Below are 25,733 nucleotides of genomic sequence, written 5' to 3'. Positions count from 1 at the left end.
CTTTGCCGCGCGCGCGCGGGGACGGGGGACGGGGTGGGGGGCGCGCGCGCGGCCGCCGCGTCTCCGCCGATGCAGGAGAAAGGTCGCGCGGGGCGCTGGCGGCGGCGGGGTTACTCGCGGGCAGCCTCGCGCTCTCTCCCCGCCCCCCTCCCCTCCGCGCGGCTCGCGTGAGGCCCGCAGCCAATCGGCGGCGGCCGCCGGCGGGCGGGGGCGGGGTGGCGCGAGCGGCGCGGAGGGGCGCGCGCCGCACGTGGGCCGGGGCACGGCGCTGCCCGTGTCCCCGAGTGTGTCCCCAGTGTCCCCGCGGTGTGCCCCGGGTGTGCCCCGGGTATGCCCCGAGTGTGCCCGGAGTGTCCCCGAGCGTCCCCCGCGTGTGCCCCGAGTGTCTCCGTGTGTGCCCCGTGCGTCCCCGGGGTGTGCCCCGCGTGTGCCCCGAGTGTCCCTGCCCGGCGGGGAGCACCGGCCGGCTGCACCCGCCGGGAGCCGGCGCGGCAGCGGGCGGGGGGCCGGAGGGGCGCGGGGAAGGCGGCCGAGGCTGCGCATCAGCAGCGGGGCGGGAGGCCGGTGCCTGAAGCCTCGGTGCGCCCAGGCCTCGAGTGCGCGGTGCGGGCCCCGCGTCTCCCGGTGCAGCTGAGCGGGAGAAAGGCAGCTACAGCCATGCGGGGGGCCGGAGCGACTGCGTTGCGAGGAGAAGCTTACAAGAGGTGGACTCCCTCTGGTTTGGAAAGAAGAGGGGGGTGATATGATGGAGTTTTACAAACCCATGAAGGCAGTGGCTGATAACATGGTTATAGTTCAGTTGCAAAACTGGCATCTGGTTCCAGCTTGAAATTTTGATTATTTTGGGACTAAATGGGCTGGGTGTGTCGGGACCGGGGGATTTTACGTTAGGTCTCTGTTAAGTAACAGTTTGTGAACACTCAGTCCTGATGGAGCAAGTACACCCTGTACCTTCTGTGCAGTGGTCAAGTCAGGAGAGGTTATTTCAAGACCTAAGCAGATACATCCCGAGGCAAATAGGAAGATGAGGAAACCAACCTGCAGTCAAATACAGACTTGGAACAGATCCACAGCAAGAAAATTCCTCCCCCTTACAGCCTGCCTCAAATTCTCCTCCTGCACAGCCTGCAGAGGTCCCCTCGTTGATCAGACTTGAGACCAGTCTGCACTGCTCCCAACAAGATAGAGCACATTTGTCATTAATTTTGCAAAAACCTTTACCATTCCTTCCAAGAAGCCTGCTATGGGAGCAAGAGCATACTTGCATTTCAAATTTAGCAGCCCATAGATGGGTAAGTTGGACGGTTCACAGAACTCAGAGCCACTGCGAGACTATTTGCAGGCTCCCAGCAGATCTGCATTAGGAGTTTTTTGGCCTAAATAGTTCAAGTATGCTATTTCAGTCAAGCGCGCTTGACTGACCAACCCTCTGTTAGGTAGAACTCTGTCTATGACAGTCTGTATTTAAAATCGAGCAGAAGACCCTAGAGATAACTTTAAATTCCGCTTTAGTGCTGAGGTACAGCTCCCCTGCAGCTGCGGTTGTGTGACCGACTAAAGGAGTGAGTATTGCCGTGTGCTGACCCTTGCAGGGCAGCAGCACTGGCAAGATAACCTGCTGCAATGTCGTCTGGACTTTGGCTTGGACCCAGTGCCTTGCTTGCTGTTTTTGTATTACTCTGTTAAAGAACTGCTTGTGGGCAGAAAAGGCAATTATTGCCCAAGATATGGATTCTGGCTCTCTTGCATGCATGTTTTGGCTTTGCTGCTACTCTGGGCTTAAGGCTTGCTTGCTGCCTTGTATTTGTGGGCAGCGAACTGTGGCATGTACAACATTAATAATTGCACAAGATAATAATTTCACTTCTGAGACACTTTTTTGCAAACAGTCCTGATTTTGTAGGACTTGTCCTGCTCAAGTTAAGGAAAACAGGATACCCTGTTCATTTGCGCAGCAACCCTGATCTGTCTGACTGAATAGCTGCCTGCTGCAAACTGGAGGCTTTTGCATCTCTCCTGTTGGGCCAGCTGAGGAAGACTCTGACGATGCACTGATAAAGAAGGCGGCACAGCCCTGACCTTGCTCCAGGCCCTTTTCCATGGCGTTGCAATACTCTATTCTGGGAAGAAGCCCTAGGGGTAAAGCACCACGGGAATATCGCCGATAGCCCAATTGGTGTTGGAGGCCAGCCCAGGCTACTCTGTCCTGGGAGAAACTTACCCTTGATTGGAACTGGGACAAAATAGTCTTGGAAAAGGAAGGAGTCACATGAATTAAAACAGCATTAAGGACCTTTACTTTTGCCCCCGTAAGTACCTGAGGTTTTCAGGAGCTCTTCTTGTCTCATGAACAAGGCTGTGTACTGGGAAGAACAGGCTGCCTCTATAACATTACCTAAACAAACGCCAGTGATGAATCCCGTGGCGTGAGGCCAGGTGACGTGGCACATGCTGTTCAGGACTTGCCTCGTAACATCCAGGTGCCCTGGAGAGAGTTCCTCAGAGCAGTCCGGAAAACAAAGCCAGGGAGTGAGCTAATTGCTGAGCAGCGTGAATGCTTGGGGGCGTTGAGAGTGCTCAGCTTACTCCCTGGTCCTCGTTAATGCAGCAGTATATATATATCCACCAATATATGTACACCCCAATGTGTCTGAATAAAAATTTAGGCGGCCAAAAATGTCAGATATGCACGTGAGCCTCGTTAGACTAGGACAGGTAGGATATCCCCATCTCCGTGCCTTGTGCCACAGAAGGGAGCGATGTGGCAGCATCTCGCTGCATTTAGGCTCTGCTCCAGTTGCCCACGTACCCGTTTGCAGCTGAGTTAACAAAACGCAGCTTCAGCACAAGTCCAGGGCCAGACTCAGTCTTCAGCAAGAGACCTTAACTGGTGGGCAGCACTGCAATCCTCCAGTTTACCTATACCGCTGATAACCGGTTATATTAGGGAATCGGATAGCTTGAGTGGCAGGTGCTGAATGAAGAAAAGTAGTGCCTACCTTTCCAGGTTTTAGTGCCTGAGAACACTCTCTGCTAAGATCTTTGGCGTCTGACAAATCTGATGTCTGCAAGCAAATTACGTATCTCGTCTCCACCGGAGTGGCTGGAGGTGTGAAGAATTCCGCCTGCCTTCGCAGCGAGGAGGTGTCAGTGTTACGGGGTGGTCTAGCTGGGAATCCAAGGCGCAGCATTCAACTAATTGGAACAAAATCAGACAGGAAAAAAAAGAAACTGAGGAAAGAAGCCAAACGGGGAACTTCACGTTGCAGGAGGCTTTGCCTTCCAAGTGCATTGAGATCTGGGAAATCTTCCTTCTAAGCGTTTTTAAATATCAGAACAATCTGGAAACATTTTAACTTGGAAGAAATGTAACGCTTTGCCCTCTTCTCGTGCTGCTTTCCAACTTGTGTGCTTTTTTGTCTTTGCCATGTATTTGTTTTCTCCCTTGGTCCAGCTTTTCCCTGCTCCTCTTGTAGTTCTCGGAGCCTGAACTTCGCTTCTGGAAGTAGCTTCTCTTGTCCGATAAGAACTGCTCGTTCCAGCAGAAGGGGTTTTTTTGCACTTACTTATTTTCCTTCTTTTCCCATTCTTCCACTCTCATTGATTTTCTCCTTCGGTTTGTTCTTTCGCCATCTGTGCAATTGTCTCATGCCTCCATCATAAAGTTTATGAAATCCAGACTGAAAAATATCCTGCTGCTAAAAATGTTAAGGATTAAATTCATCCTTCTGCTCAGGTCAGTGGAGGCAACGTGTACACGCAGACATCTGCTTCCTTCAGCAAACTGCGTAGAACCTTGGAGATGTTGCTGTGCTGTGTGCTCACCAGGGAGATGTCAAAACATGGCCAGAAAAAATGTAAAAAAAGGAGCAAATTTCAGGAGAGAGCTGAAGACTTGAGAAAGCAAGTCTGGAGTTTCATGCCGTCGGTGATGTGCCTAGGGATAGTCAGCTCCACCAATCTCCATTTCTTTTCAAAATCCAGGACAATGGTAGGTAGAATATATAATTAGTTCTGTAGAAATAAACCACAAAGCTTGTAACATATATCACTAATGCTTGAAATGGCTGTGTTGAATGGGACTGGATGGCTGCTAACTGAGCTGCTTTTACTTTCCTCCAAAGAAAGAAGAACCCTTTAAGAACTATTTTCACCCTTGTATCTGAAACTACTTACACTTTAAACTTAACCCATTTTGCATTATTTGAAGAGAGATTTTCTTTTGGCTTACAGTCATGAATGCTACTTGTTCATTTTTTAGCAGGGAATAATCTCAAAATACTCTTGTGTTTGCTGATATTTCAAGGTAAAGGAATGAACTGGAAGTTTTCCCATTTTCCAGATGTAATCATTTCCAAAATAAATATGGGATGGGCTGTGGGATAATACCCTGTGAACCTTTTAATACACACAATAATACCCTCCAGTTTATACAAATTTGGATTTTTTTCCAGACATAAATGTTGCAGTCTTTCTTACAGAGGTACCAAGGATTACATCAAGAAAACAAAATCGTAATGTTCACCACGCCGATTCTGCAGGCCAAACCAAGAGGTGACATACTGAGCCATATTCATGCTACTGGCATTAGTAGAATTGTACTTCAACAGCATTTAGCCTATGGCGCCGCTGCTCCTGGAGACAGTGATTTCTTCTTTCTAAATCAGGTGACAGCACTGGTCGTTAAAGGCTAAATTAAGCCCCTGGGTTCACTAGAAGAGGAGTAAGAGGCAGTGCATGTGGATGCCATCCCCAGAGCAGCCCAGAACAGCAACTGTGACCCTGCTGCTTCTCTGGTGCTTTCCTGCTTTCCAGGAAAGTGCTTTCTGTAGTTCTGCAAAGAATGCAGGATCACGTCTTGCATCATCCGGGGACGTCAGTGTCCTCCTGTGCTTGAAACTCCCTCGCCCAGATAATAAAGGCTAGTTCCCTACCTTCATTTGACTGAAACTGCTACAACCCACCTTGACACCACCCAGATGGAATAAAATCTTTTCTGGTGGAAAAGTTGCGTGCTATCGAAAGGTATGTCTGCCCATGCTCTGCAGTCACCGTGCTGTGTCTGGAGCTCCTGTCCTTCCTCTGCCGTCCTTCTGTCTCGATCTTTATCAAATCCAGCAGTCAGGAAAGACCTGTCCCGCATAGCCTCCACGTCCTTCATTTCTGCATACCGGGGGGGGAGGGGAGTGGGGTGGGGCAGCAGCCTTCAAACGTGCAGGTGATGTTCACCTTGCCATGACTATGAGTGGGAAGGATGAGGGCAGGCTGGGCTTGCACGCTGCTGCACGCGCGGGGCTCTGAGGCACCATTAGATGGGTCTCCACTCCTAAAGCGGTCCGAGGAGTGCACTAGAGCTCTGGACCTCTATTGTCTGTGCCACCTGGTTGCTAATTCCCTCTCTGGCTCTTTTTTTGGGCCTTTTGAATGAGATCTGAGATAAATATGCTATAGAGAGGTCTGGTCCTAAGTAGGGTGGATACAAGCCGGTCATTGCCATTTGCCGGCAGGAGTGGCAGTCGGTGGCTGGCTGTTCTTCAGCAGCGTCAATGCAAAGGATCTTTCACAAAGTAGGAGAGAAAAAGGAGGCAGGAACGAGCAATGAAATCCTCAAGTGAAATATTTTTGTTTGACCCTCCTCTTCACCCATTTCCATCTTATTTGAGGTCATTACTGCAATATTATTTATGCTTCAAACAGGATTTTTTTCAGTCATGAGCAGCTTCGTGAACTTAAGAAAAGACTCGGAGCCATTTTTTCTCTGTTTGAAGTTCCTAGGGCACTTAAAGTTCCTGTAATAAAACTATCAGTTCATAAAGTTGAGTTGCTAAGACCACAGATAGAAATGTAGTCATTCTAAAGCAACTGAGCACCCAACAGCTCCTTTGCAAAGTAATGATAATTTCTAGGAACTCAGCACTTTTGAAAAGGCTTTCATTTTAAGCCTGATTTTTTCCAGAGGAATAATGAACAGTAAATTTCAGCAACTTAATTTTCAATGCTCGTGTTGAAATAGCCTCAGGAGTGTGATCGCTCCTGCTGCCAGCACTTGGACGTCACAGCGGTAGAATTCAACGGCCTAAGTAGCAGCTGCTGAATCGCTGCATTTTACAGGTTTGTATTTTCAAGCAGATTGGCAGTGATTTTAGGTTGTCCTGCAATGTTGGGTTGGTAAACTACATCATCCTTCAGCAGGACTCTGGGTGTCCAAAGCTGTGAGCAGGGTGCGTGGCTTGCAGGAGGCTCTTCGAGGCAAGCTGCTGCCTTTGCCTTGATTTTCAGCAGGGTGGCTGAGCAGCCACCCTTTGTTGCAAGGTGTCTTCAAAGCACTTCAAATTGCAAATGAAAGAAACAACGCACCCGTGATTACTATTAGCTTTTGAAATACTGGGTTTAGGCAGGCAGATGTGGCTTTGGACATCCACGTTTGGACCTCCTGTCAAAACTCAAGGCAGTATAAAAACCAGTTGTGGATTTGATGGCGCTGTAAAGATACTGAGAGCAAGAAGAGACTCTGCTTTTGGTTTCTCTCTGCTGGACTGAGCTTTGAATGTACATGAAAAAGAATCAAGGAAAGAAGTTGAAGCAAACTAGTTAAAACTGAAAAGAACCATTTTTAAACATAGAAGCATTCAGAGAACAAAACCTCCTTTTCAGCACCCCTTGCTCCTTCCTAGGGGCCATTTCTTACATTTCTGCTAAATCAGTTGAGAAAGTCACTAAAGCATAGCAACATTGCAGTGTCCCTAGGAAAAAAAAAAAGCACGAAAGAGGCTTGAGAAAACTCTGAATAGCGCAGAAAGCAAGAACAAATGTTTTATATATGTGGTATTGTTAAAACTCCCAAGTGGCATAAATATAATAAACAATAGTGAAGAATGGGATATTTCTGTTTGTTTCCCCACACTTGGGATGACCTAACCTACCTCAGGCATGGTTCCGCTTTGGGACTTGTGAGTTATTTGATCGGTCCAAACTTGTGAAAATAAACACTATTATTCTACTGTTCTACATTGTGCATTCTTTTGTTCTCTGTAAATAGACTGAGAACTAGCAAATGAAAGTAAATTATAATAAAAGACAAATCAAAATAAAAACTGCCGATAAACCAAAACCAACACATGGGAAAAAAATGTAATAAACACAAAAATAATGGAATGGTATACTCATCACTGAGCACAGCTCTGTGCGCTCCAGATGACTTTGTCAGCGTTTTATGGTTGAGCTCTGATCTCATTTACAGACGTCTCCTGCAGAGACTCCCCTCATACTAACCCTGGCGTGGCCAAGAGAAAAATCTTAACATGTTAAGGTCAGTATTTTCAGAGAAACCTGTGGGAGTTAGATGCTCAGATCCCATTGGATTTCAGTGCAGGTTGGACACCTAACTTTGTGTCTCTAAAAAAATCCCCTCCTTAAAGTAGTAGGTTATTTCTCTGGCTCTCCCAATATTGTCTTCCAGGGAATAGTTGCCAGTGTTTTGTGTAGTTGTGAGTAAATGGTTATCTTGCTATCTAAGTACCCAGCTAGAAGAGATGAACTTGAGTGTAAATTCTTTATTAGGAATACATTTGCTCTCTGGGCCCTAAGCCCAGAACCCCATCCATGTCTCTGTGTAGCAGTAACATCTCAAAGGCATGTTTTGCAGAACATTTAATATTTGTCCAGCTCTGTGCACATCATGTGTTAAGAATTACTATTGTTTATAACATAAATGATAGGGCTTTCACCACTCCCTGGGAGAGGTCATTTTGCAGCCTGATGTATGTCACTGTCAGAAAGCTTCTCTTGATATTTTTATAGTATTTTTTAGCATTGGAAGACTTTGAAGATAGGGAGCAGAAAACTTACTGCATTGGCTAGAGTTCCGTATGCATGTGCATAGAGATGAGGTAACTGGTCAGACATGGTATCATTTTACATTCCCCTCCCACACCAGGAAAGCACCTTCCTCCTATATCCTATTTATAGAAAATAAAAGAATTTTGCTTGATTATTTTTTTTTTAGAGAAGAGGTGTAATGGTCATGTTTTATAAAGATCTCTTCAGTCAGAAACCCAGGGGGAAACTGGTACAGGCTGGTTGGGATAGTGTACTGCCCCTAAAAACAAGGCAATAAGGATGGTTAATGACCTGATGTCCACGGACGTGCAATTTATGTCACGGCGCCACGAAGCAGCATTAACCCATATGATATATTTCAAATAAGTTCCCTCATACCAGAACTTCAGTAAACTTTACATGGGAAATCACAATGTACGCAAGAAATTATACCTCCTCCTGGCACTCCCACCCCCACTGAACTGCATCCGTCTCTGTTTTGGGAGAAAGATTTTACATAAAAATAGTGAAAAAAGCATATTTTCTTAGGAAATTTTAAGTGAACTAAATAGCCCAAGTTGAAAGAGTATACGCTCTTACCACTGTACAGAGGAGCTGTAATTATTGATGGATTATTGATGATCCAAAAAAAGAGATATACAGGTTTACAGTACAGCTCACCAGAAGCTCACTGTCTCAAAATATCATTTAACACCCAGCATTTCTGTTTTAGCTGAAGAAAAATAAGCCTCAGGGCCATCTCTTACCAGTACCACTTTCTAGAAGGACTTTCGAAAATTCTCTTTCCCCAGCTGTCCACTTAACAAATGATCGCTTGAAATGCTGGCTTTTTACTTACTGAAGTCATGGGTTTGGGGGCCGGTTCATCCTTTCATAATTCAGAGCCTGGAGTGGCATGGCATTGCACTTTATGTGTGAGTCTTACAATAAAGGTGTTAAAATGATCCTCTAGTCAGGCTGAAACCAAGAATTTTGTATCCTACAGTTATGCATTGTTGCCCAAGGATTCTTGCATAAATTCTCCCTTAATCCCCGCTTTCTTGTTACACTTGAGCCTATGTTAATTCCTCTTAACTGTACCCAACTACCTGGAGCAGCTAAGGAACGAGATAGATGTCCTAAGCTCCTTTGACAGTCACGGGACAGTGGAGCATCTCCAATGCTGCCCCATTAGATCTGAACTGGACTCTCAAGTACCTTCTCTGTCTGCCTTGGCTACACAGGATTTGATGGCAGACTAACCTAGCAATGGCAAAACCTATCAAAAAACTCAGCCTAGGCTGCACAACCCCTGCATCAGATGCGTAGGAAGAAGAGGCAATGTTTGGGGCAGCACGGAGAGCATCGCTGGCCGCTTCAGTGGTTGTCCTCCATTGCTGTGGTCTTGGTGTGGTGGCAAAGCGCAACCTCGAGAACCTTTCCTGCAAGATTAAAATAACGTGAGATGAATCTAGCTCTTAGCCTGAGGAACTGGTTGCACTGGAGGAGCAGATACAGTGGCTTTTGTCTAAACTGGGAGCCTGACTCTTCACTGCTTTGCACCTTGTATTCAGAGCAAAGGAGTTGGTATGCTGGCCTGCCTTCCAACTGATTCCTCCGTATCTGGAGTGATTTTATGTCATAAACTGAGTAATAACCTTACCTCTCAATACAGCACTATGCCCAGCTGTGGCCTGAAATTTTCGTATTTGGGAAATAATTGGCTTTAGTTTTGCTTGGGGAATATTTGAGTTAAATGGCAGCTTTCTTATGGTTTTTTTATGCACATTTTTAGGAGTTTCTTTTTATATTTTTCATAGTTCCCCAAGGATGTGTGTATAGTGTCAACAGTAATGAATGACATGAACTTTTACCATAAGGAATTGAAATATCATGGTAATCTAGTGTACATGGTAATTTGGCCCCATGGAAGTCTCTCTGAGGAATAAAAATGCCTGAGAAAAACAGAATTCACATAAAGTCTCGTTATTTTCTAAGTTCATCTATATGTCTATGGGGAACTAGATGAATTGTCAGCCTCCAAATATAAATAACACTGCTCAAGAATGAAAGATCAGTACATACTCAAATGCTCGATCCAGCAATAATAAAAATAAAATTCTGCATTTGTTCCATTGATAATAAAACCTCAGTACAGTGCTAAAATACCATCGTGATCAGCACGGTAGAAAAGAATCAGGGTGCGGTTCCTCGACTGTTGAAGCCAATCTAAGCTGATCTGTTTTCTTTCGTGGTCACACCACCCCTCCTCATCATCACAGGACTATTTATTTTATTGGGTTAGTTTTCTGACATTTAGTACCTGGACCTAAGCTGCCAGGGAGTCAGAGGAAGAGCATATGTGCACATAGGACAAGGTGGGTTGCACTCCGTGTAAGCACCTGTACCCATGCGAGGAACACAAGGTAAACGTAAAACGGCAGCAAAGCCTTCTGGACAAGAGCGAATGACATTTATGCTCAGACTAATTTTGAAAGTCCCTTAGTCTGTGTAACAGTAATCCATATGATTAATTTGCCAACTTGGATAGAAATTAAGAAACTTGTTTCCCAAAGACTTGCCAAACCAGTCCTTCTCACTGTCTGGAATGAAGTTTATGTTTGTCATCATATGAAAGTAGCTCTGCTTTAACTATATAGGAAAAGGTAAAGAAAAAAGACAACTGTGAATGCCATATACAAATGGTTTGTGGAAGAGCAGCTCTGTCGGTGTGAGAAAAGGGGATAAACTATATTGAAAGAGGGAGCAGAATAAAGCAGATATCTTTTGCAATTATGTCCATGCTGTATGTATAAATATATTAGCAAAAACTCGTCTCCTTAAATGAAATAATTATACCAGCTCCCAAACGGCGTGCATATTGTGATCATTTAAAGAGAAAACAACCATTAATAAATTAAAAAAATTGGAAGAATTGCAGAGGAGACTGGAATTTGGAAATAACTAGCACTCAGTGACTGTATTTTAAATGGCCCACAAAGTGAAAAATAGTGCTTCTGTGAACTGGGCAGTCCAGCAAGAACTGGAAGAGTCAGGTATTGCTGCCTACTTAAACTTATCTGCGATTCTATAAGGACCTGAAGGCGGTTGTGTGTGTAACTTAAAGCCACGTTACGGGCGCGTGAGGCGGCTCCTCCTGAGAGTCGTGCCAGCGGTCCCTATCAGCAAGGGGACAGGTTTCACTGCGGTGTGCGGTCCCCCTTTGTGTATTCACAGACGCTACAGGAGCGGTGTGAACGCAGCGAACTTCACCTCCTGGCAGATGTTGAATTTTGTTCCCAGGAGAATGACCCACCGCCTGCCTAACACAATACAAAGAAGGGGTTTTTTTCCAGCCATGCCCTGCAAGTCAATACTTGCTGTTATGTAATTAAACACAGCATATCAGCTCACATGGGCTTTTTAACGGGGAAAAATAGTACATTTTAAGATCTGTAGCCAGATTCATCAGCGCGCTTGACAGCTCTGTGCTGCTCCAATGACACAGAACAACCTTAAGCCTGCAATAACTGATGGATTAAACCAGCTCGTCGTGGTATCGCTGCAGCAGTGCAAACCAGCCGAAGCGTATCGGCAAATCCACCTTCTTTGCTCCTATTTTAAGCAATTTGTATCTCAGTCTAACTTATTTCCAAAGTTTAAAAATGTAATTAATTAATTAATTAATTAAAATGTTTAAAAGCTTAGTATTTACTTCTTGGGTAATAAATTAATTAATTAAAATGTTTAAAAGCTTAGTATTTACTTCTTGGGTAATAAATTCATTAATGTAAATGTTTAAAAGCTTAGTATTTACTTCTTGGGTAATACATTTGAGGAGAAAGCACTATAGGATGCTTTCAAAAAAATCTGTCCCCTATGTCCCTAAGCAGGTTTGTGTGATGTGGGTGACAACTGGATGTGAGGCCCAGGACCTGGTGCAGTCTGGGTGAGTGAGGAGCAGTAATTCAACTCAGCATGCCATGCGAGGCAGAAAGAGTCCTTCTTAAATCATGTCCAGTGAAATTTGCTTTACCGAAAGTGCAAAATGCCACTGAGAGCCAAGTACAACGTTGCTTATGGAGAGCAAATATATGGGAAATAACCTCCGATGCTGCCCTAGAGTTAAAGTACTAGTGGGAAAGATGACTCTGCAAGAAGGAAACTAAGCCGTATTTATAAAGCAAGACTCATGACCTCTCAGAGAACGAGAACTCAGCCTGTCATTTTCTACCATGGTTAAATCATGCCTTGGAACGATCGGTCTATTACTTCCAAAACTTGCAGGCTAATTTGCTATTGCGAAATGAAATTTCTTCAAATGAGACAAAAAGTGCATTCCTCCTTCAGGATTGCACTCTGCACATGCCAAATCCGAAGTTATAAAACCAAGCTGTTTTGGAATTATCTGAGCATAAAAAAGAGGCCTCTGAACAATTTTCTGAGAACAAAACTGTTCATCATTTTCCAGAAAAAAAAATCCCTTGGACTAAGGTCAAGTGTGGGAAATTTCAAGCCAAAATGCGAATCTCTGAGCATTATAGAAGCAAAGCTGAGTAGCAGTTCAAACAGAAAGTCATTTTGGGAGGCAGTAGCACTGACTCCAAAATTCAGGCTGAATTTTGCCTCCACTGTGGGTCTGATTTTCAAACTACAGTCTGCTAATTTTCCCAAAAGGAACAGATTTTCTTGAAATTGGGCATGCTGGATCTCTGCAGGAAAGCTTTCCTGAGAAGTCTGGTAAAATCAGAGAAGGGAGGAGGGCTGGTTGGTTTGGATGGGGTGGGATTTTAGTACAACATTTTATAAATGTAGCTACACTCTGAAAAAAATCGTTGTGCAAATGTCTTTGTCTCACCGGATCCTGCCAGTGACTTTGCCTCGCAGCTTCTTGTCTGTTCTGCTAATCTGGCTGGAGAGATGTATCAATCTCTGAATTGTTTGAGGAAAGGGGCTTTGGGAAAACTGTTTAAAAAAAAAGAATTAAAGTTATTCTTAAGCACAGAAAGAGCAATAGCTGTGTGAAAAAATACTCACACATGGATAAAGTGACCTTTATATGGGCACCTTTCATCTTATGAAAATTATGGCCAGCTTTGCTCTCAGTGCCCCATTGAACGCTGCGTGTGATACATCTGTGCCTTCTGGATTTCTAACCACACACATAATTTGAAAAATCCTCTTGCATTGACAAATGTTTTGATGCTATCTAAATGCAAAGGATTTCTCAAAATGATGCATGTTAAGTAGCACTGAAATTTCCTGTTTACAATGCTATAAAACCAAATTCTGAGGTCTCTGTGCAGACCAAAATATTGACTTTCAAGGGTCACGGGGCCACTATTGACCCATGCTGGCATGCGAGGAATTACACACGTGAATCCAGATATGGGATCTATGTGTCACAGCTTAGCTGCACCAAAGTACGTGAAAGTAAATTACAGTCATGTCGGCATGAAAACAGAGATTAACAGCATGTCAGGAGACCTGCCCTCTAGACTGCGTTGCTGGTACCGTCTGGGCCTCCCTTTGCAGGGTGAGCTGGCTCACGTGGAGACACCAAAGGTAGAAACCTAAACAAAGTATCCTGAGAGCATCAGGAGCAAATCCCACCCTGCTGGATCAGGCCCAGAGAGGGGCCGCGAGGCACCGTGGCAGGTGAATTTGCACGTACTATATACTTTATTTCAAGGTCTGGGACACGTTCTGCCCCATTGAGATCAATGTTGATTGATTCAACGTCATTGAATCAGAGTCCCACTCTGTGCACTACCTTGTGCGCTGGTATTATGTAGGAATAGTTCATATATGAAAGAAACCAGATATATGTGTGTATGTATTTGCATATGTGTATATATATATATATATACACACATAAATACATATGCAGCTCACTGCACCAGGTTTTTTCCTGAGGTCGAGTAGAGCCACGTTCACTTGAAGTGTCATGACAAAACAAATAATTTATTTTCTGGTTGTTACTGGACAATTGAAATGCTGATTATAATGGATAAATACAGCAGAATAAATGCAAATTGGGGAACAGACTTATCTCCTGCTTTAAAAGAGACAGCCTCACAAAGTACAGAAGTAAGTAGGGGAGAGAATTCATATTAAGTGTGTGAATAGTAATTAGGAATCAATTGTAGATATGTTACTGATGCCTGAAAAGCCATCACTGAATAAAGAAAGTGATCTGCCTTGATTAAAAAATTCAGCTAACTTTATAGGTGGAAAAACTAAAGAAAAAATCTTTAATAAAATTTTTAAAATTATAAAGTCAATGAAGTTTAAGAAAAGCATAAATGTCCAACAGTAGGAAGGAGACATTGATTTGAATGAATATAAATCCAAAAAGAATTACAAGAATGTAACGAAGGGAAGGCAGGGACTGCACTCACCCAGCATTAGACACCTCTTGGTGAGTTTTCACCTCTGGGCTAGGCATCCTGGGTTCCCTCTACAGTCAGTTGAGAGGTAGAAGCATTTTTAGAATGAAATTAATCTGATCAAAAGTTGACATCTGTATTTGGTTAAAATAATCACATCCTAATGTGGTATCCACTTTTTAAAAAGAATCAACAGCGTGCCCGAGGTTTCCTAGGTCTGCCCACAAGGCAGCAGTCCTGGCTCCCAGTGCGATGCTGTGGGGTAAATCGTGCCCTCGGAGGTCTGAGCAGGGTCGTCTTCTGTAGGAATGACGAGGTGATTTTACCTGCACATTTGACATTAGTGACACTCCTATGGGAAAGCTGAGCCATGTTCTAATACCGCAGTTCAGGCAAACGTTGAGGCATTGAAAATGTTCAGAGAAGAGTTATGAACCTTCTCAAATTCCCTGCGAGGTGATGGAAGGCTCTGAGAGATGCTGGTAAGACTTATTTAGTTTTGTAACGTAAAAATATGTTCACAGCTCTAGTAAATATGCAAAAGTACGCATACAACTTAAGGGGGAAATAGTTATAGCAAGATAATAATAAATTATAAGCAGAATTTTATATTCATGTGATTCCTGTTATGTGAGTTGCCTTCTGCAAGTGTCTGCCTATCCTAGTTGACTGTAAAAGAACCAAGGGTGCTTAGGCTACGAATTCAGACATATCCATTAAGACTGTAAAGGGTGGTTTGGGGTGAAAGTGCTTTTCAAACAGCAGGGTCAAATCTTGCTCCTTTAAAATCAAAAGGATGATTAAAGAATTGGAAAAGACGCCTTACAGTAAGAAACTCAGGAAGTTCAATCTAGTTTGCTTACTACCAAAAGGCCAAAGGGCGACTTAATCATGGCCTGACGTTACCTACAGAGATAACCGCGGTAATGACTTCTCAACCTGGCCGGTAAAGATAGAACAAAAGTCAGTGGCTGGAAGCTGAAGATAACTCAGACTAGATACCAAATATAATTATTGGCAGCTGCAATAAATAATAATTATCAGGGTGGCTGCTTATCCTTTAACGAAGGCAACCTCAAAATCGAAATCAGATTTATTAAAGAAAATATGGTGCAAGTCAGGCAATAATCAAGGAAGGAACATGGCTCGTGCTGTGCCGGATGCGGGCCACCGTCTCACACTGCCCAGTAACCTAAAAACCTATAAACCCACTGTCCTGGAGGTTTCTTACTTTGATCTGTACATGCTTATCATGGTGACATGTAATCACTGTTAACATATGCATAAGGTTCAAAGTAGGGTAATTACCATTTTTTCCAACTCCGATCTCTCGTACGATTTGCCACCGCCTCTCCCAGCGCTCTTGTTTTGAAAACTAATTCCTGTTATCTAAAAGACTTTCCAAAGCAAACACAGCAGTGTAGCACTTTCTAATATTTATTTTGTGTTCTCAAAGAAAAGGCAATAGCGGTAGTGTTTTTTTGGGGGGGAGAGTTCTTCTTCTAAAAAGATACTTGTGGCCACTGTAGCTTTAAAATGCCCCTCTACCACTTCCCTGAGTCCAAGGACCAGGTCCACGGGCAGAAGGTTTTGCTGTGTAACTGCTGAATATGCAGCACGTGATTTTTTTCATGGCAATGAGGCAAAGATCCTGCTCTGGGAGCAGCAAACTCTGCTTCGGTGCCTAACTGCAGCAGGAGACTGCAAATGAAAAGGGTTTTCATATGCTAAGACAAAGATGCGTAGTTTCTAAGGTCACCATGATCCTCCCTCTAGTCTTTTCTCCTACATAATTCGGACAAAAAAAAAAATCCAAAAACTTCTCTGCCTCCTGCTTTCGAGAGTTTGACTGCATGGAGAGCGCCCGTCACCCCTTCCCCGCGCTTGTCTGATGCAGGTGGTAAATTCGGTGGGGCTGGGAAGAGCTCGGGAGACGCGCAGCACGCCGTGTGCGGTCACGGCGTTATCGTCCACCCAGATTAGCAGCTGAGCACTGCTGGGTACGGACGGCAGCGCTGGGGAGTACGTGTGGGCCTTGCAAGATAGGGTTGAGTTGCTGACTCCATCGTAGACTCCTTGCCTGACCTTGGGACTGTAGCACTGTCTGCCTCTGTGTTTAAAAAGTTAAGATAATATTACTTGTCTGCCTCGCAAGGATTTTGTAAGGTTATAGGCACTGTTTATTGGAGCTAGCTGTAAAGTACTAACGGTGGTGAGAGCTATGAAAACATCTATCCTCATGAAACCCCAATTAAAATACTATCTGTCTTGCTAGAGGAAAGCACACTTAAAGCCCAGCAGTCCCTACAGCATCACGGCACAGCTCACACACGCATTTCCCGCGTCTCGGAGGTGAAAAAAACCCAATGGTGATGGAGCCGCAGAGGGGAAACCCACGGGGACTGAGCACAGGGCACTTGATAGCATGGGTTTTGCTGTGATTTCCAATCTCATGCCCAGAAAGGAGGCATTGTTAGGCGCTGCCTTAGTCTGTTAGTCCTAGTCTTAGTCCAGCAATGCATCCAGGAGATATCGGGGAGAAGCGAAGGCCCCGCGGCGTGTACACGGCATAGCTGCTCGCGACGGACTTGCTCAGGAGCACATGCAGATGCCCCACGCTGTACACACACAGTAAGAGGTCACTTAACCGGGGCTTTACAAACATTTTCAAAGTGCTTTACAAAGAATTCATTAATAGATGACATATTTTTGCTAAAGGCATAACCAGCTCAACCAGATTTTATTACAGGTGTAAATAATACTGAGAGAATTTAAGCGTGAGCCTCGTTTGTCTGCTCTTAATCCCTCCTCCCGCGGACACGTTAAGGGTCTGCTTAATCATCCAGCCCTTTCCCCTCCAAATTCACGAATGCTTCATCCACACTTTTTTATTTTACAGAGGTTTATACAAATGCCAGGAGGTACCTAGCAGTGCCCTCCAGGTTTCTCGGCTCCAATGAAAAAACAAACAGCGCTAAAACCCAGATGTAACCCAGCGGCCAGCGGTGCAATTTAACTCGTTAGGAAGTAGGTGGCAGCTTAGAAAGCCACCCCGGCCACGAAGAAGCTGAGCGCCCTTGGCTGTACAAAGACAGGCCAGAAGCGAGGGAAGGGCTGGGGTGCAAGGAGCATGAGCCCCGACGTGTCCAGGGGAGCTGGACTTGGGTGCTGTGGGGAGGGATGCTGGGGACACCGGGAGGATGGGGATGTCTCCCAGGGGCGCCAGGCACGCCGGAGGGGTGGAAGGAGGTACCCGTTGTGGGGCGAGGGGCCGTGAGCTGGGTGTTTCTGGATGGGGGTGCAGGGAGGGGGTCCCCAGCGAGGAGAAGAGGGGGGTCCCTTGCGAGGGGTGGCGGGATGCAGCCAGGAGCAAGGGCGCTTCTCGGGGGGTGGGGGTGCGGGTCGGGGGTCCCGGGGGGGGGCACCCCTCGGTGCCGAGGTGGGGGGTGCAGGTCGGACCCCGGCGGGGCGCTGGGGCGGGCCGGGCTCCCCGGGGCGGGGGCGGCGGCGCTGGGAGGGCCCGGGGCGGTGCCGTCCCTCCCCTGGGCAGTTTCTCGGCGAGGCTCTTTAACAGCGGGGCCGCCCCCGGCCCCTCCCCGTTGGAGCCGGCCCGTGCGGCACGGCGCGGCCGGGGCCGGGGCCGGGGCCGGAGCCGGGCCGGGGCCGGGGCAGGTGGGGGCCGCTCGGGCCATGGCGGGGGGCGGCGGCGGGGCGAGCGGGCGGGCCCGGCTGCTGGCCGTGCTGCTGGCGGGGCTGCTCGGCGGAGCGCGGGGTTTCGGCGACGAGGAGGAGCGGCGTTGCGACGCCATCCGCATCGCCATGTGCCAGAACCTGGGCTACAATGTCACCAAGATGCCCAACCTGGTGGGACACGAGCTGCAGGCGGACGCCGAGCTGCAGCTCACCACCTTCACCCCGCTCATCCAGTACGGCTGCTCCAGCCAGCTCCAGGTGGGTTCGGGGGCCCGGGGGTTCCCCTCTTGTGCCCGGACCGGCTGCCACCCCCCATCCCCGTTCCAAAAAACCCCTAAAGAGCCCCAAAGTCCCGCCGCCTCGCGGTGCGGCTCCCCGCGGCCGGGCGGAGCAGGGCCCGTCCCGGGAGGGCGGCGGGCGGCCCGGCAGCGCGGTCCCCCCTCCCGCCCGGGGGAGCGGCGGCTCCCGGAGCCCTGCCGGGCCGGGTCCCCCCCGTTTCTGTCGTACCCGAGTTGCTGCGAGCCTCTGAAACGAGCAGCCAAGGGAGCCGGCTCCTGGGAGCTGCTCCGGACCCCCTCCGGGAGTTTCACCGCAGGAGTTTCTTTCCCAGGCGAACGGCGAGGTCCTCGTTCCTCCCCACGGGCACGGATTTCATCAAACAAAACCCGGCTTGTTTCTTGGGGCAGAGATCCCCAAGGAGCACGCAACCCCCCTCACGCTGTCGCGGCGCAGAATTGCGATTATTCAAAAGCCGAGAACACGACAATATTTCATTACCGTTGTAAATACGTGCGTGACCTTATGGTAAAAGAAAAAGACATTCTTCTAGGAGGATCGTGAACCAAAGTAATTCAATAAATGCCTTTTCTTCTGTTTGTTTGTTAGCTGTAATATCCAGGCAGTGCCTAGAACAAATATATGTATTTGTTTAAACAGTTTCAATTTGGTTTTTTGCTTTCCTAAATTGCACCCTTGAGATTTAGATCTGGCTAAATCCCGCTCGTTTTATTGAAACTGATGGGCTAAATTTACATGGGGCTAATCTGGGGAGTAAAATGTTCAGGCTTTGGCTTGGACCACATTTGAACTGAAAGAAGACAACATTTTTAGGTTTTGGTTTTTTTTTTTCTCCTTTGTTTTTATTGTTCTTGGTTTATTTGTTTTATGCTGCTTCCTGTTTTTTAAGGCAAAGGACCAAATATTACGGCTAAAAAGGCAAGAAAAGAAAACTTGTTACATTTTGACCTGTTTAATTTTCCCCTAACGCCCTTGTGATTTCTGTTTCTTCCAGTTCTTCCTTTGTTCGGTCTACGTCCCGATGTGCACGGAGAAGATTAACATCCCCATAGGTCCCTGCGGCGGCATGTGCCTCTCTGTCAAAAGAAGGTGCGAACCCGTTTTAAAAGAATTTGGATTTGCCTGGCCGGACAGCTTAAACTGCAGCAAATTCCCACCCCAGAATGATCACAACCACATGTGCATGGAGGGCCCAGGAGACGAAGAGGTTCCCCTCCATAGCAAGACCTCCTTGCAGCCCGGAGAAGAGTGCCACAGCATGGGATCTAACGCGGAGCAGTACATCTGGGTGAAGAGAAGCTTGAACTGTGTCCTGAAGTGCGGCTACGACGCTGGTCTCTACAGCAGGTCGGCTAAGGAATTCACGGATATCTGGATGGCCGTGTGGGCCAGCCTTTGCTTCATCTCGACTGCCTTCACGGTCCTGACCTTCCTGATTGATTCATCCAGATTTTCCTACCCGGAGCGCCCAATCATATTTTTGAGCATGTGCTACAATATTTATAGCATTGCTTATATTGTGAGGCTAACTGTGGGCCGGGAAAGGATATCCTGTGATTTTGAAGAGGCAGCAGAACCTGTTCTTATCCAAGAAGGTCTTAAGAACACAGGATGTGCTATAATTTTCTTGCTGATGTATTTTTTCGGGATGGCTAGCTCCATCTGGTGGGTTATTCTGACATTGACGTGGTTTCTGGCTGCAGGACTCAAGTGGGGCCATGAAGCTATAGAAATGCACAGCTCTTATTTCCATATCGCAGCCTGGGCTATCCCCGCGGTGAAGACCATCGTCATTTTGATTATGAGACTAGTAGACGCAGACGAGCTCACCGGTCTCTGCTACGTTGGGAACCAGAACCTAGATGCGCTGACGGGCTTTGTCGTCGCTCCGCTTTTTACCTACCTGGTCATTGGGACTTTATTCATTGCAGCGGGACTCGTGGCCTTATTTAAAATCAGGTCTAACCTCCAGAAAGATGGAACTAAAACCGACAAACTGGAAAGACTGATGGTCAAAATCGGTGTCTTTTCAGTGCTGTACACCGTCCCAGCAACGTGTGTCATTGCCTGTTATTTCTACGAAATCTCCAACTGGGCCGTTTTCCGCTATTCGGCAGATGATTCCAATATGGCAGTGGAGATGCTCAAAATCTTCATGTCCCTCCTGGTGGGTATCACATCAGGTATGTGGATCTGGTCAGCCAAAACTCTGCACACGTGGCAGAAGTGCTCGAACAGACTGGTGAACTCAGGGAAAGTGAAGCGGGAGAAGAGAGCAGACGGTTGGGTGAAACCTGGGAAGGGGAACGAGACCGTGGTATGAGAAAAGGACGACACCCCGAGGGTCTGACTGCTCTCCTGTGAAGGACTGATGGTGTGTAAGCATTGCCGTGGAAATGTTGGGAGTAGAGCAGGGAGACGGTTACACAACCTGTCTCTGGGGGATGGAAGAAAAAGCCTTAAAGAATAAACAGCAAAAAGATCATGCTGCAGATACAATAGCCATAAACCATGCTGCCCAAAATAGGAAAGCCCAGGGAGGCTTTAAAAGCTGTGAAATATCCAAACACGTTATCTTCCTTTTTTTTTTTTTTTTTTTTAAAGCAGGATGCAATATACTGAAGTCTTCAGAAGCTGAGGGACTGTAGCCCACAGCTGTGGGATGTTGTTTTCTTTTCATCGTCTTATAGCTGATGGAGGAAGGGTGGTCCAGGGCCAAATTCTGGGCTGATTTAGGGTCCAGTTATCAGAAGATGGAGCACCCAGGACCTCAGTTAGATGCCTTCTTTCAGAGTTCAGCGTCGTGAAGGAAGCACCTGCCGAGGGTGGTGTCTTTATGCCCTGGAGAATTCTGTTACTCCCATACGCTGCACAAGTCGGCCAAGGATCAGATCCTCCAGCAAATGCCAAGTGGAATTCCCAGGTCTGAGAGTTACCCATGATGAGTAGATTTAGTGAGGTATTAGTGAGGATGATTCTTTAAGTCATCTGATGGTCTAATAATAATTTTGACTCATTTACTGTCTGTAACCTGGTCTGAATTGAGAGTTGACTCTGCCTTGAGCAGGAATCTGGACCTCCCTAGGTCCCTTCCCACCGAATTATTCTGTGGTTCAATCAATATTTCTATTTTTTTAAAAGCTTTACTCAAGGCCGTTGTCAGAAGCAGAAGAGTCAGTGGGAGCTGGGGAACTGTGTATGGTCTTCTGCATTGATTATCGTTATCTGCCTGCCTCCATTCCTTGTCCCTTCAGGTGCTCCTGCTATTTCCAGGGGACTACTTTATTCTGCTGCATTTAACAGCTTTAAATAAAGTCTTACATTATATTGTTCCTCCTTCCAGGAAAGAGAAAAATGAGTTGAGGGTCTCTTCAAACAATGCCAGTTTTCTCCAAGTAAACTTATCTGGCTCTCTCTGGAGACCCGTTGCGTAAAGCAATTAAGTCTTAATATATTTCATTCAGTGAGATGGTATCTCTGCAGACGCCAGTCTGGGGAGAAGCGAAATGTTAAGTTCCTTGGCAACCTCATGTTCACACAGATCAGTTGTATAATTATGTGTGTCAGTTACAATTAAAAGAACATTCTCAGCCCATGACATCGCAGTACAGCTGACTGCCTTATGACGATGCTCCAATTGCTCACTGACAGCTACGGAGATTTTTTTTTTTAACCTATATTTACATGCAGAATGTGAGCAGGCATTCAGTCCTCAGGAACAAGAGACATTTCCAGTTTTTGTAAAGGGATCCCAAGAGGAGAGATCCAGCTTCTTGGTGAATAATGTTTCATAGCAACTGTCGAGTTTTCTAATCCTTTTATTTGAGGAGGCATCGGCTTGTGCTCATGGGTAGCTCGAACCTTGTGGCAGGGGCTTGTTTGGCTAATAAGAAAGGTGATGCAAATAGAAATAGCCCAGGAGTACTTAAGAGAACACTGTTCTGATACTTTATCCGTTTGAAGGACCTTCAGTTTTATCTGTGTGCCCTAAACTTTTGCTCGATTTGTTTGTGTGGGACCCGGTCAGCTGCGGAGCATCCCTGCCGTGCCCCGACTCGCACGACCGTCGAGGGCAGCTGAGAACAGGCACTGCGTTATTCCAGTCCTCACTTTTCATACAGGTGCCCCATGTGCTTCCCAAACCACAGTTCATTCCAGCTCTGGCCGTGAACACTAATCTGTCCCAGAAGCGTGTATTGTTTCAATGTCAATGTTGAAACATGTGCTAGAGCACATTTAAAAAAAAAAAAAAGGAAAAAAAAAAAACCAAAACCAAACCCCAAACAAACCCTAATTGCAGTCTTTGCGGTTGGGCTCCCTCTCCAGCAGAACAAGTGACAACTTGACACATTCTGCTCAAGACGCGCAAGCATTGTCTTGGCCAACGCCGCGTACCAGCCGAGCCTTTTCATCCTCTCCATAGGCTCTCCCTTTTAGTGTTGTGTTTGGATCTGGTTATTCCTCTGTGGACCAGGAGTTCTGCAAGTAGGAAATCTTCAGATGGCTGAGTTTCTCCATCGTGCAACCTTTCTCCTGGCGTAGCGAGGGATGTAAAGTCAGCAGCTCTGTGTTGACTTTCAAGGGGTGAGGATGCAGTAGGAGCCTTGTCTTTTATCCTAGTATCGGGCTGTGCCAACGTGTCACATTCACTCAAGTGTCCTTCACTCTGAAATGGTTTGGATACTCTCCTGGCCGATATGACCCATGTTTGACCTGACTGATTCAATAAACGGCGTTTTTAACCATGGTATGTACACAGAAGTGAATGTTAAGTAGTCCCTTGTTATCAGATCCCTGCCTCACTGCCTGTGACCCCACGAACTGTGACAGACAGATGTCCCCGGTGATTTGAGACGTTGGAAGTGAGTCGGATGAAGATAGCACTGTGTAGCCATACGAGGGACCTGGGGGGATGTTCCATTAAGGAGTGTGAGAGACTCAAATACTATGGGGAGGAGGTGGGCTGGGGAGAGACACCCGCTGCTGTTCCCGAAGGAACGTCTTCCCTGAGCATCTGGGGGGATATTGTACCAACCCAAAGTGAAATTAGCTGTTACAGCAATGACATCGTTCCATAAATGCATTCATCCACATGGATTTACCTTGCTCCGCTTTGGGGCTGTATGAGTGGGAAGTCACAGCAGATAGCCTAAAACCTGGTGGTTGTGAAGAGTGGGTATCTGCAACTCATACGTTCTCTCGTTTCAACGTTGTTATGAATTTAAAGCCAAAAAATGTGTGACTAATCGTGTCTCGGAAGTGCAGTTGCTGCGGTTATACAACCAGAAACTTTGCAGCGGTTCCCTTCCTTGTGCAGTCCCTGCTCCCTTCTCCCCCACCCCGCGCGTGCTCTTCTCACTGCAGGTTTTGGAAGCGTCTGCTGGAGAGGTACAAGCTTGGCTCTTACATTAAACAGACAAGTTAGGTCCTTTTTCTGAATTTTAAGGAAATAGACACTGATTATTTTGGGGTGTACAGAAAATATATCTGCTTTGATGTATGTACTGTAAATTTCTAATTTATCACTGTAAAAAAAAAACCCAAAACCTTTGCTATTTAATTTTTATATCAAAATAAAATTTTAACCTCTGTGGATAACTAAGGTATTCCTGGCAGCCCTCACGTTTGTGGTGAGTTTGTTTCTTAAATTGGCTTCATCACTGTTGTAAGTGCTTTTTTCCCCTGAAGACAGAAGGACTGAAATGCTCACGCTGCAGCGAATGGATGCTCCGAATGGGTTAATCCAGCACGGTTTGGTTCTAAATGTGGGTTGTGCGAAATAACTGAGAACAAAACATCATTGGGCAACAGTGGAAGTACGTGCATGCTTCAGGGCTTGCACGAGGGGTGGACAGAAGCCCTTTCAAAGACGGCACACAAGTCCCGGGCGCTGGCTGGGGAAGCGACTGGAGCCCTGGGCTTGTCTGAGCACGTCCCCAAAACCGAGCAGGAGTGCAAAGACGGAAACACAGCCATCCGCCGTGTTTCATCCACAGCAGAGCCTCCTGTAAGGCTCCTTTTTACAGGTTGGACTCGATGATCTCAGAGGTCCTTTCCAACCTTAATGATTCTATGATTCTGTGATTTTTATTTCGCATCCAAAGCTGCGCTGAGCATTCAGATCCGGGGCGTATGGCGGAGGAGGGCAGCGTAACCCCCTGCCTGTTGAGTATATGAGAACTATTAGTGGCTTTTGGAAGGGGTGAATTCTGCTCTTAGTAACGTGCTTGAAATGGGCTCACTCCTAGGGGTAATTTCAGCCCTTCAGAGAACATATTCAATTGATGGTCTACATTTTCTTGCAATGTTTTCTTTTAAAAATTAAGCTTATTAATGCTCTGCTTATTTTTCATTCCTTTTTATCATTTCTGTTCACAGTTAGGATGTACGAGGAGTTCCTTCTTTTTGTGTACGTCCCTCAGCAGTTTCTCTGACGCTGATAGTGCAGTTTGTGCTATTAGTCATCACCTAAACCCGCTTAATCGTCCCCATCATGAAGCATTCTGTGTGCAGGATTACTTAATTAGCATAATATTATTCTAATAAGAACCTAAATCAGACTAGAGTGGATAATGGTGAGGATGCGCTATAAAGAAGACAGTAGGAATTATCACCTGTGTATCTGTAGCTAATCAAGTTTCGAAGAGCAGCATCTAAACCTCGCAATTAGAGTGATTTGCCCATGCCTTTGGCAGCTCATCACTGTAATGTTCTCAGGTTGGTGATTAATGAGATCTCTGACTTGAAACTTGTAATCGGGAGTCTTTAATATAGCTACAGTTAAGCGTAACAAACATAAAAGAAAAGAGCCGCTGGGGGAGGGTGGAGGATCTCCTCTTGTTGTTGGAGCTGGTCACGCCACCAGAGAACCTTGGACACAGCGTTCGAGACGGTGTTGGCTGCCTCAGGTCTCGCTGACGGCCACTTGCCCATAGGCACGGCCCCCACGTCAAGCATCTCAGAGCATCACCTGCGAAGTGACGGCGGACTGCTGTGGTGGCTCCCATCAGGGGACAGCCTCCCGAGCCACCGGGGTGACAGATCAGCCCAGGTTTGCCTACAGAGGGGAGTATGTGGCTGTATACAAAACTCACAAAAAGTAGCCTTTATCAGGACTTTTTGTTTGTTTGATTGGTTTTGTCTTTTTTTTTTTAAAGCTGTCTTTAAAGAGAGCAAATGTTAAGGAGTTCATAGTGAAGGAGACCAGAGTTCTGCTGCCAGAAATCAGGAGCATCCTAAGCTCTAGTAATGCGAAAACGTGGTACCATGAGACGCCAGCTTCGGTGGTGGAGTTTCCACCACACCCCCTCCGTCCTCAGCCACTCATTCCCATAACTGTGCCGCATTTCAGCTCCTCCTTCATTTTGCCAGTGCAACTATTTGCGGCACTGAGCTGCAAAGCAGATCGGCAAAAAGATGCAGGTTAAAAATGACCATCAGAGTTTTCACTTTGCTTTATGCTGGAGGTTTATTTTTAACTGGGATCATGTCGGTGATCTGGTTTATGCATCAGCCCCACCAAGAGCTGTGCTGGCC

General features: G+C 46.4%; 1 protein-coding gene across 1 annotated transcript; it reads left to right on the top strand.

Annotated features, from left to right (window-relative positions):
* The first annotated feature begins 17,895 nt into the window (after positions 1–17,895).
* Positions 17,896–22,944, top strand: FZD4 (frizzled class receptor 4). The gene is made up of 2 exons (XM_082335916.1): positions 17,896–18,158; positions 19,192–22,944. Exons 1-2 carry the CDS (start codon positions 17,898–17,900, stop codon positions 20,518–20,520), a joined length of 1,590 nt encoding a protein of 529 aa, XP_082192042.1. The 5' UTR covers positions 17,896–17,897; the 3' UTR covers positions 20,521–22,944.
* The last annotated feature ends 2,789 nt before the right edge of the window (positions 22,945–25,733 follow it).

This window comes from Platalea leucorodia (genome assembly GCF_965183815.1).
Source record: "Platalea leucorodia genome assembly, chromosome: 2".
NCBI classification, from domain to species: Eukaryota; Metazoa; Chordata; class Aves; order Pelecaniformes; family Threskiornithidae; genus Platalea; species Platalea leucorodia.
This window is presented reverse-complemented; position numbering and strand designations above follow the sequence as displayed.